Genomic DNA, 12,283 nt, shown 5'->3' on the forward strand with positions numbered 1-12,283 from the left:
CGGTGATATACATTGCATTTCAGCAATCTTGTACATGAATTCCATATCTATGAGAACTTCACAAAGTTTACTCATGACATTCTCACAACTTAGTACTTCACCAATAGGCCTTGTTCGGAATCACATAGTGAGTCCGAACTCTGACTTTCTCAAATGAGAATACTAAGGTGAGAAATGACATGTCTCATATTAGGATTAAGGTAAGCACGATGCAATTCATACGTAGTGACTTCGAGACATAAGAGGTTAAATGGTTTGTTCTTATCTTGTGTCTAGAAGTGCACTGGTCAATTCAGTACCTTCGGAAGATACCTAGAAGAACTATAGAGTCTCCAACTCTCAATGCCTTATAACCAGACATCATAGATTCTTCTAACAATCATACTGAGGTCAATAGTCTTTTGACCCTTAGATTGCGAATATATCGTTTTAAGCAAACTACGAAGAGTTTGTTCATGCAAATCTACATTTGTCTCTTCGTAAGTTGTTTAGTTTGTTTATGGACTAAAGACTAATATTTTATCATAAAGCTTCAGACAAGGAAGATTGAATGAACGTTTCAACTTTTATTAATAAATAAGCAATTACAAGCAAGAGTCTTCATGAGACTTTATTACATCAAATGTACAATATAAGGATTACAACTCTTCTTGTGGGCACCATTGACAACAAACTCCCACTTGACTCAAAGAAGATGTGTGTAGTCCTTCATGCCTAATCCCTCTCGATGTTGGTCGAAGACCTTGTTCGCTAGGGCCTTTGTGAATGGATCTGCTAGGTTGTCCACCGTTGAGATCTTCTTCACTTCCACGTCTCCGCGCTGCACGATCTCTCGAATCAAATGGTATTTCCTCTCGATATGCTTAGAGCGCTTATGGCTTCGAGGTTCCTTTGAGTTAGCGACAGCCCCACTATTATCACAATAAAGGGTCATGGGCTCGTCGACGTTTGGAATAACTTCCAAATACTTAAGGAATTTTCTAAGCCATACAGCCTCTTTGGATGCTTCACAAGCAGCCACATATTCTGCTTCCATTGTGGAGTCAGCAATGCAAGATTGCTTAATACTCCTCTACACAACAGCTCCACCATTAAGGATGAACACAGATCCCGAAGTGGATTTCCTGGAATCCTTATCCGCTTGAAAATCGGAGTCGGTATATCCCGTCATAGTCAGGTCAGTACCTGAGTATGTAAGCATCAAGTTCCTAGTTCTTCGAAGATACTTAAGAACATGCTTAACAGCAATCCAGTGCTCGGGTCCAGGGTTGGATTGGAAACGACTAACTACGCCAACGGCGAAACAGATGTCAGGTCTAGTGCAAAGAATAGCATACATGAGGCTTCCTACGGCAGATGCGTAAGGAATTTTCCTCATGTCTTCAATCTCTTGTGCAGTCTTGGGAGACTGGTCCTTAGAGAGTGAAACTCCATGCCTAAATGGTGTTTGACCCTTCTTGGAGTCTTGCATCGAGAAGCGATCCATCACCTTATCAATATAAGATGCTTGAGAGAGCGACAGGGTCCGGTTTTTCCTATCTCGAAAGATTTGGATTCCCAGAATGTACGCGGCTTCTCCTAGATCCTTCATATCGAATTGTTTTGCCAGCCAGACCTTAACCTCAGATAACTTACCCACGTCATTACCAATGAGTAGTAAATCATCGACATATAGCACCAGAAACACAACTTTGCCTTCGTGTATTAACTTGTAAACACAAGGCTCATCTATTGACTGTTCAAAGCCAAAGCTATTTACAGTTTCATCGAATCTAATATTCCATGACCTAGATGCTTGCTTTAATCCATAAATGAACTTAAGCAACTCACAAACCTTGGTCTCTTGAAGAGATTGATATTAAAAAACTACGAATTGTCATAAAAAAATTACAACGAAAATTTCGAATTGTCATAATCCAAAATACGACTACGATTTTCTCAGCACGTTTACAGTCCTCAACTTGGCTGTGTTTAGTGGAGTGTAATCATCGAATTTTCTAGGCCGCGTTGTCCCTCTCTTCGCTGAAAAAATCCAACGGCATCAAATAACTAGATGTCACAACCTGAAAATAATAATAAAAAAATCGAAACAATTCACACCATGCGGTTAAGTTCTTTGAAATAACTTCGAAAATGAACTTACCATAGACGAGGACAGGTTTTCTTTCGCCGGATGGTCTCTTTTCGTCGGAGGGTCAACAAAGTCAGGTATTCAATTTACGCGTGTAAATATTTGGTCATAGCTATGTACCAAAAACTTACTAAAAGTTGTCTAAATGACAAACCAAAAATGTAAATAATACTATATATATAATGGACCTTTTTAAATTAGTTAGCAGATCTTATTATTTAGTAAATTAATTGATTTCTTTTTTAATTTCAAATTAAATTTGATTATCAAAAGGCATATTAGACACAATATTTGACGTCATTTGTCACATTAGCGTGAAGGCTATTTAAAAAAACTTTTCATAGTCCAAAATACATCTTATCAAACACATGATTGTACAACTTTGTTTAAGAACCGTACTAAGAACCGTACATATCATATCAACAAAAGCTATATATAAATTATTAACTAATTAAATAAAATACATATAGTACTCAAGCAACCATATTTTGTTTAGAAAGAAAAGAGAAAAACATCAAACACATTAGGCAAGTTAATATTCAGAAGAGCATGGTTATTTTTTTTTTTAATATTCTTGAAGAGGAATATTTACGGTAAATGTATACACCCCACAATTGCTGACATTTTGATTTATAAGTAAAATAATAAAGCTTTTTTTTTTTTTTGATTAATTGATTATGATGACACCCAATTATTTCATGTTTTGTATTAATATTTTTATTTTTAGAGCTGGCCTCATTAAGTTTGATTTCGCCCTTGATTCAGTGGAGGCCTAAAGTTAGAGCTGGCCCCATTAAGTTCGATTTCGCCCAATTATTTGTGTCTTGACTATATTTATTATTTTGGTTGTATTATTTTATTAGGGCTTTTCAATACAAACTCTAACCTATTGGCTTTTACTCTCCTCTCCATCTCAAATCCCTCTCTCAATTTTATCAGTTTTGACAAACACCTTTAAGTGATTGATGAAGGTGCCGAGTTTAGATTAATTTATTTTTTGGTTTTCAACATTAACCGAAACCAAAACATTTCTATAAACCAAAAAACTTAAATTAGATAATAATAAAATAATTGGTGAAGTTAATCAATTAGAGTTAATTGTGGTAAATCGATTAGAGTTTACTTTGGTTAACCCTCATAGCTTGAGCTTCATGAAAATTCGACCAATTATTATTATTATTTTCTTTTGTGTGTTGTGTTCTTACTTCTTACTAATTCGTAGTTAATTAGGAAAAACGGCGAGTTGAAACCCCAAACGGTTGAAATCTAGATAACCTAAGTTTAATAAAATATGGTGGTATTCGAAATTAGTAACTCCTTCAGCAGTAAAAATTTGTAGTGCATATAATTGCAAATTTACACACCTACTTTCTAGATTGCATTTCAGCTTTAAATATTGAGTTCATGTTCAGTGTCTTCTTTGCTAAGGTGCGTATATCTTCTTTAGTAGACTCTGCTGAAATTCGAACAAGCTCTTTCAATCCCCCACTAAATATGAAGTCTCTGGCATTGTCCTCTGCAAAATTATTAACCATTTACACCCCTATCAATATCAATGTCGCATTACGAGTCTCCAAGAATATGTCTACTTTGAAAGTGATCACTGACCATTTTGCGCTAAATGGCAAAGAGCAAGCTCGATATGGCGTTTTGTTGAAGCCGAGCTTGTATTTAAATTAGCTACAAGCCATGTAAGAGCTCCGTCTTCTATCAGAAGCGAGCGACCTTTTTTATGACCTGCCCATATTTTAGATTTAGCACTTATCCTAACAGTGACCAAATGACAAGAAAATAACTACTGTTGAACTGTCGAAAACTTTACATGGCACGACTTCCACTAACCTTGAATCACTCTTCGGGTTTCACATTTGGCAAAGTTTGCGATTCCTCTACCGATCTGTGCAATCACTTCGCTGCTCTCACATCTTACCATTCCCAAGAGCGCCTTTATAGCTCCATCCTCAATTAGTATCGTGTTCAAATTCTCTGCAAAACAATGTGATCTCATGATGTGTAAGCAAGACGTTTTTTTGTGTCATATGTGACGTAATTCTTGAGATAAATGCAACCACGGGCAATTATCTCGTTATAGAGAAGAAAGAGCTTCTTAAAATCAAGAAGCTTGATGTACATGGTATGTTAATAGACATAGGAGAGCAAAGCCTTATATATTTCCTTTAGTTTTGATCGATGATACCTACAGGTTCCCATTAAATTATATATTGCGATAAATCAAACATTCCAAGGGTGGATAAAAAGTTACCATTTCCACATAAATTCGCGAGTGCACCAGCAACCATTCTAAGAGTTTGCGGATCGTTAGTCTTCGATGCTGTCTTTGCTAATAACTGAGCTCCACCTTTATTGATGATCAACCCTTGATTCATCTCTGAAGATTCAAAGAAAAAAAATATATATTTTATTTTGAAGGTAGAGAACAAAGAATAGTTACTCACTTTATTTCGAGCAAGAATGGTTAATCTCTTTATTACGAGCAATTCATCACTTGTTTGGACTTCTAGTCACTTGCTAATTTTAAATTAGATTGCTTTTATCATAGCACATTGTTCGAGATACATATTCAGTATTCCATGCATATGGTTTCAATGAAATTTGCAAAATATCATCGCTAAAATGCCATAAGTGAATGTGTGTTGCACAAATATAGGAAAAAAAATTAGTGGGTATTTTCTTTTTACCATTCATAGCCAAGTTTGCAATGGCCCCAGAAGAAACTCTAAGAATAGTTGTACTTTGTGATGATTCTAATAGCATAAGCAAAGCATCTAAACCGCCTTCCTCAACTATTTTCTGCTGGTTGATATCTGAAAATGTGAAAAATAAGAAACAAAAGAGTCATGGTTAGCTGCAGCGAGGTCTAAGGTTAACTAATCTATATGTAGAAGAAAATTAGAAAGAATAGATACTTTTCTGTCGAGCTAAATTGTATTCTTTCGCCACAAGATACATTTAACGAGATTTCAATCTTTGGAAAATCAAAGCATCAAACTCTGAAAAATTTGTAATCTATCTGCTAATATATTATAATCGATATATTAAATCGCACCTTCAGCGGCAAGATTGGCTACCACCTTGACAGCATGAATTTGTACATCTGGATCTTCAGATGACAGCAATTGTAATATCTTTTGAAGCCCAACTGGATTTGTGAAAAGCCAGTAAATGAAAATGAAAATTCAAATACATCATTAGATAAAAAAAAATGTACATAGAAAAAAAAATAACAGTATTAAAAAAGTCAAACAGTTAACTGAGAACAATTCAACCCATGTTTTTTCTTGGATAAATACACTCTTTTTTCAACACATGGGAGCTATCCATCAATACGTAAGAGTTTTATGATTTAAAAGTCTTGCCTTCTTCGCATATTTTGGCAATGGTGGCTCTTTGACCAGATAGACCATCTCTTGTTGGACTTCCAAATGATTTGTTTGCTTTATGCGTGCTCTCTTTTCTCTGCCACTTCTTATCCTGCGCGTGTCAAATGTTATACATTATAATTAAAAAGAACACTCAAGAGTAAAAAAAAAATATAAGGCCTTACTGAACACCCTACTGATTTATCAGCAACTTACCTCAGAGTCACTGTCATTTTTAGATAAGGCCTTCTTTAGCTTTTCCAGTTCATTTTCTACTGTTTTCCTTTGCTGCTCTTCAAGTTGAAACCTTTCTCTTATGCTTAAGAGTTCCTCTGTTTCTGCTGCCTTTGAAAAATTCCAATTTTTAAATGGTGATCATCAGCAATGATTTTTAAATATTGTATGCACACAATGACAGCTATCACGTGACAACTAAGTCATCTGAATCAAGTAATGCAAATCAACCATAGAATCAGGCATGACATGGAACCATACCTTGGTTTCTAATAGATCATTATGCTCGGATTTCAAGAATCGAAGCTCATCTAGAGCTTCCAGATTTAGCTGATACATTTCTTGTAACTTCACCTTGAGCTCCTCTGTCTCTTTCTGCTCCGTGATATATATTTTTTCAAAGAAACATATATATTAACAAAAAATTGAAGCATAAATCTCCGTTGCAACCTAGAGGGCACTAGGTCACTCTCGAATGAGATCATAAATTTTTTTTTTAATAATAATATAATTTTAGTGTAATACTCTATTGTAATCTTTTTCTGTTTCCAATAGAATATAAATCTTCTCTTTAAAAAAATATTGGAGCAAGATACGGGACCATAAATAGGATATTCAACCCCCTATTAGAATTTGTTTATTTAGACAACAGATTTTGTAAAGTTATACGGTATTGTGGTTGTTGAAAATCAGTCATGGAACTTCATCAAAGGCCCAGTTTGTGCATCAGCATGGCAGACAGACCGTTGGATCATCACAGCAGAGATTGCTTCCTGCGCAAGGCATCGGCGGCTGAGATTGTTCGAGTGGTTTTAATGAGTTTTATGCTTTGTATAAATAGAGGGAGATGTAGTGAGGCTGTTTGTAACTTCAATTTTCAGTTAGTTGTTGTAAACACTTGGGGAAACACTTTTGAGAGACTTATTGTACGGGAAACACAATTTGGGGCAAAAGTGAGGACGAGTGTGTAAGACTTCTTGATTGTGATCGTGATTTTCATTGCTGGATGTAGGCACATTGCCGAACCAGGGTAAAACGTGTGTCGTGTTACTTTTCCGCGTTTGATTTGTTGGTTTATCGCATTTCTGGTTTTTGCTTGCACTGGAAGAAAACTAAGGTTTGTTGGCTAGATTGTGCAAGATTCACTACAGTGGTTTTCAAGCATGATATGTAAGAAAAAACCATTATTGGCACTTAAGATCTCCGGTCTCTCCACGTGTTGTGACGGAAGAGGTACCAAACTATTTTGCGTTGTTACTAATAGGACATATTTTGATAAATAAATAAATATTCGACAAATCCAAGTCCTTAATTTTTTTAGGTCTATAGTCAGTCTATGGAAAATAATGGAAAAAACCATAATGCAGCTGGAACAGGACTAGCTACAGAAAAACTGGCATGAAGTATATTTAATGAAACTACATAATCTTTTACCTTCATGGAAGTTTGGGTATCACTGAGCAGCTTATTGGCTGAGTCCAATTGTTTCTCTAGACCTTCACAGCGGATCCGCTCATTCTCCAATTGCTTGGTCAATTTTGCTATTCTATTCTCATACGTATTCGTAGCGTCAGAGAGAGCTTTCTGGTACCTCGAGTTCTCTATCTCGTGTTTCTTATAGGAACAAAGTCAGCACTATGGTTAGCTACAGAAAAACTGGGATGAAGTATATTTCTTGAAACTACATGATCTTTTACCTTCATGGAAGTTTGGGTATCACTGAGCAGCTTATTGGCTGAGTCCAATTGTTTCTCTAGACCTTCACAGCGGATCCGCTCATTCTCCAATTGCTTGGTCAATTTTGCTATTCTATTCTCATGCGTCTTCGTAGCGTCAGAGAGAGCTTTCTGGTACCTCGAGTTTTCTATCTCGTGTTTCTTATAGGAACAAAGTCAGCACTATGGTTAGCTGTGTTATGTGATGTATTTGGTTATTTATTCATTTTTATAAAAGATGACGACAAAATAAAGTAAAGTTTCAAGAGGACAGTATATTCTCAATTACACACAAAGTGGCCAAGTCCTGATAAAATCAGAGAAGATGCAGGGCATATGCTGAGATCTGAATTAGTTGGCATAGAAAAATAGAGTTTTAAAGCTTTGATGAATGAGAAACAAACGAATATAAAATATTAGAGTTCTTTAACAGTCAACCATTTCCAATTACAAACACCTGAGTAACTTACCTTTAAATTCGCTTGACCGTCGTTCAAGAGCTTCTTTGTTATATTTAATTCTTCCTCTACAGTTGCATTACGAGCACGCTCAGCTTCAAAATGGTTTAATAATTCTGATATTTTCTTCTCATACACTTGAGTGGTATCAACCAGTTCTTTCTGATATGTAGAACTTTCAAGCTGGTTTTGCTACTACCAAGTAAAAGGAAAACATAAGTGCCTGACCTGACATGGATAATGTATCCTATAATGTGAAATAATAATATATGTATATATAAGGGAAATGAACAAGGATGTATCAGGTTGTATTTTTATAAAATAAACTAATAGATGTTGTGATTAGACAGATATGAAAAGGCTACATAGATTAGTGCAATGCATTATGATAACAGGCAAAAGGAAGGGTGCGATGAGTCAATGAGAAATACTAGGCCAAAAATAAGCTATTGATTAAATAAAGGAAATACCTTGCTGTTACTTAAACTGACTTCTAGCTGCTCAACCTTATTGCTCAACAACTCTTTCTGATCTCGTAGATGATTCACTTCTTTAAGACAATCTTTCACTTTCAACTCTAGACTGGTATTTTCCGCCTCTAAAAACTGCAAGTACAAAAACATTTAGAAGCAAGCAAGCCATAACCAATTCATTCAGTAAGTAGAAAGATAAGCCCATATTGCCCGAAAGAGCAGTGTTTTCTAATTAAAAGAAATATGCTACATGGAAAAGACAAGTACCTCGGACCTTGTAATTAGATTCTTTTTGGCTTCAGAAAAAGAATCATTACGCTTACTAAGCTTTTCCTCCAGCTCCTTTTTATCATCATCTCTCGACTTCTGATGCCTTTCCACCTCTGCCGTCAGAAGGTCTATTTGACTTTCAAGCTTCCGACATAAGCTCTCGTAATCGAAGTCTTCCCTTACTTTTACCGTGTTTACTATTTTAATTGCCTGTCATCATAAGTACCAGAAAAAATGATAACCTTAAGTACCATAATTATAATCAGTGAACTCAAGAAGTTGTTTCACCCCAATAGTGGGGATTCGAGTATGAAAACAGCCTAACCGGAGAAGTACTTGAATGGAAATCATTCGCATAATGTAACATTCCAGAACTATAATTAGTATTTAGCAGTTAAGTTATTTTCTTCCTTTATTTCTTTCCCATGACAAATAGTATATATTCCTATAATTACGAATGCGCAAACTTTAAAATTGAACATTCTGCCATGTAAACAACAGAGCACTCTTTGTAGATTGTAAGTAAGAACTGGTAATGATTTAAAGCAAAATAATCAATTAGCTCACCCGTTGTCCAAACATTATCGTACTAGTGGTCTCTGCATAATATCTCGTTGAAGGTCCAATTGTTATAATAAGTGAAGTCCTTGCAGAGCCTATAAAATTAAAGACCAAATTAGAGTTCCATTAGTAGAGCCTTTGACCAAGTTCAAATCTAAACTATGTCTACTTCACAAATCTCACGGAAGAACAAAAAGGTAAAAGACATTTGGCAGTGACCTCCAAATGAATCACGAAGCAGTCTTGTCAGCTTGGACTCTCTGAATGGTATATGTGGACTGTTTTCTGCCAATGCATTTATGCATTTCCCGAGGGAAGTGAGAGAAAGATTTATGAACTTGGCTTCTTCAAGCATATGGCCTTCACTCCCTGGAAAAAGAGAATCATGCATATTCTCAGAAGTATGAAGAAGACATAGACCTGCAATCTAAAGGAAATTTACTACACTAATAAAGAAACTAAACAATCAAATTTCGCTGGGCCCTGCTCAACTTGATATAGAATAAACTTGCAGGAATATAGCATCAAATGCAGAAAAGTTGAGAAAATATCTCAACTATACAAGAAAGGGAAAATACATAACTGAGATCATTTTATAGGGTAAAAGACATTCATGTTTTGGATATATTAAAGAAAAAACAAACCAGATTTGTCGATTCTTTCAGATCCTGCAAGATCAACGATCAGCAACTTGCTCTTCCTAACCATAGGTATGCTATTGGTATCAGAACTTAAGCCCTCTCTTATTTGTTCCCGGACAGGTCTTCGAACATGAACCTGTGGAATGGGTAAGAGTGATGTCATTTCTTCATGTATTGTATTAAGTTTGTTAGCACAAAGATTAATGAATTTGAGTTTGCATCAGTACATAAATATCATAGAATTTAGTTCGGATTACTATAGATCGGAAAATTTATATGAGTGAAATTTGAAAGTAACTTATGACAAAATCCTTCCGTACAGCAAACTCACCATGAGAATTGCATGGCTGCGTGAAGACTCAGTATTCAGCTTAGTATTAGCTGCATGGCGATTCACTTCACCTATTTGTAATAACTGTAAAAAATGGTCAAGATCTCGAAGTTTGATCACCGTAGCCCCAGGCAGTGACACCTCACCGGTCTTCGGGTCATCATTAATAGGGATATTGATCTTTTCAGGTGCAAGCAGATCTTGAACAGATTCCATATACAACTGGTGCAAGAATAAGATGAGTCTTCACTCAGAAATTGATCAAGCCAAGGATATGGTGATGCTACCACTAAGTTTAAACTTCAAATTATAAGTTTAGGCAATACCTGCAAGTACGAAATCTCCACACTATCGAAAGCTGGATCTATTCTAGAAAGTATGTCCTCGAGAGCTCGGGTCATTATACCGCGCTCAGCCGTGTCATCCTTTCCCAAGCTTCCCAGTGTGTAAGTTTTACCAGTACCTGTTTGGCCGTAAGCCATAACAGTCCCGTTATATCCACTCAGCACACTCTGCAAAAATATTTTCACATTTTCAATTACATTGAAACACCGAAAATGATTAGAAAAATACGAAACATAACTAGAAAACAAACCAACCCGTCTGAAAAATATAAATAAACATACAGTTGAAATTGCATGAAGAAAAAAAGCGCGCAACATTTTAGTGTTTCACAGTCATAGATTCATAAGTTTACCTCAACCACAGGTTGAGCAACGGCCTCATAAACGCGCCTTTGGGAGGAAGTTTCTGTAAAAATCTCATCGAATCTGTAGGCTTCAGAACTCCAGTTGTTCTTTCTCAACTTTAGCCGCTTCAGCTACACAATGAGTATGAATCAACACACCGATGCATGAGCACACTAATGCAATTAATTTTCTCGTGAAGGAGACATAAAAACAGGGTTGCAAAAACAATTATACATTCCATAATATTATACTTATTTTTTCTGTATCAATAATAGCTTGGCAAGTTCCGTCGAAAATTCAATTACATATATACAACCACATTCAATTATTATTATTTTTTTCTTCCATTAAATGAGAGTACCTCTGGCTGCAACTCAATATAATCAACAAAATCAGAATCTGGAAGGGATTCTTCTGCATTTCTTGGTCGAATTCTAACAGCAACTCTCACCCTATCGGAATCTGCCGTTCACAAGGGAAAGGTATGAATACATTAACAATAATGAACTGTTTTTGAGACCATATGACAGTTTACTGGATAATGTAAACAACTCATATAATAAGGAAACGATAACACAACAAAAACCGAACGAATAATTATTTTTTATTACTCGGTTGCATAACCATATGAAAATGTCTTGAATTAGCTGACACACATACCTAGACGTTCATATACGTCAAAACTATATAGACAAATGTAAGCTAAATTTAACAATAAGATTCAAAATTTTAAAATATAAAAGTACACTGGAAAAGAACATACAAATCAATGAACAATTTAGACACATTGACCGAACCGTGATCGCACAACGTAGCATAAAAAGTTACTTGCCTTCAAATTCGCAAGAAGAAAGTGAGCGAGTTCTGGAATTGGGAGTGACAGAGCGCTTTGAAGGAGGAACTTTGGGACGATTAACGGCGTTATTGGTCAGTCCGTGACCGGAAACTCCTCTGGCGGAGTGAGAAGACGAAGACGACAAAGAAGAGGAAGAAGAAGATGGTTGTTGCTTGTCCAATCTAGCGCTGTTACCATGCCCACTCGCCGTTATTGTTGAAGACCTCAAACCAGACGCCATTATTTTGCCTCTCTTGAGTAAAGACACGCCACCATTGACGATATATCTGAGCTTCGAAAAGTTCAAAAGTTTAGAGAGAGAGAAAATCAACCGAAGTTTTATGTGAGAGAGAGAGAGAGAGAGAGAGAGAGAGAGAGCGCAAGTGGTCGGCACGACGGGGAGAGAGAAAATGGGAAAAATTATTAATTTGATGGAAAATGGTTCCCGCGTTCTGTTTCTAGATTTTTTTTCTGTCATTTTTTTTTCTCACTTTCAATTTTTTATTTGCCGTATAAAATACATTAAATTTTGTTAATTTTATGAAATTACTGCAAATAACTGTCT

General features: G+C 35.9%; 1 protein-coding gene across 2 annotated transcripts; it reads right to left on the reverse strand.

Moving 5' to 3' along the window:
• Nucleotides 1-3,397: 3,397 nt before the first annotated feature.
• On the reverse strand, nucleotides 3,398-12,093 carry MRH2 (Armadillo/beta-catenin repeat family protein / kinesin motor family protein). Of its 2 annotated transcripts, XM_089603006.1 has the most exons (22): nucleotides 11,716-12,093; nucleotides 11,245-11,345; nucleotides 10,892-11,014; nucleotides 10,521-10,706; nucleotides 10,195-10,416; nucleotides 9,867-9,999; nucleotides 9,442-9,591; nucleotides 9,229-9,317; nucleotides 8,659-8,871; nucleotides 8,389-8,523; nucleotides 7,931-8,110; nucleotides 7,443-7,622; nucleotides 7,180-7,359; nucleotides 6,007-6,120; nucleotides 5,728-5,856; nucleotides 5,509-5,623; nucleotides 5,199-5,291; nucleotides 4,831-4,956; nucleotides 4,395-4,520; nucleotides 3,974-4,117; nucleotides 3,740-3,868; nucleotides 3,398-3,647 (listed from the first exon to the last, which is right to left on the reverse strand). In XM_089603006.1, exons 1-22 carry the CDS (start codon nucleotides 11,957-11,959, stop codon nucleotides 3,496-3,498), a joined length of 3,264 nt encoding a protein of 1,087 aa, XP_089459132.1. In that variant the 5' UTR covers nucleotides 11,960-12,093; the 3' UTR covers nucleotides 3,398-3,495. The 2 variants fall into 2 exon arrangements, with proteins under 2 accessions (XP_089459132.1, XP_089459133.1); XM_089603007.1 differs by lacking the exon at nucleotides 7,443-7,622.
• Nucleotides 12,094-12,283: the final 190 nt, after the last annotated feature.

The sequence above is a fragment of the Urtica dioica genome, chromosome 12, assembly GCF_054948205.1.
Source record: "Urtica dioica subsp. dioica isolate 48M chromosome 12, U.dioica_male_clone48M_v1_H2, whole genome shotgun sequence".
In the NCBI taxonomy this organism is placed as follows: Eukaryota; Viridiplantae; Streptophyta; class Magnoliopsida; order Rosales; family Urticaceae; genus Urtica; species Urtica dioica.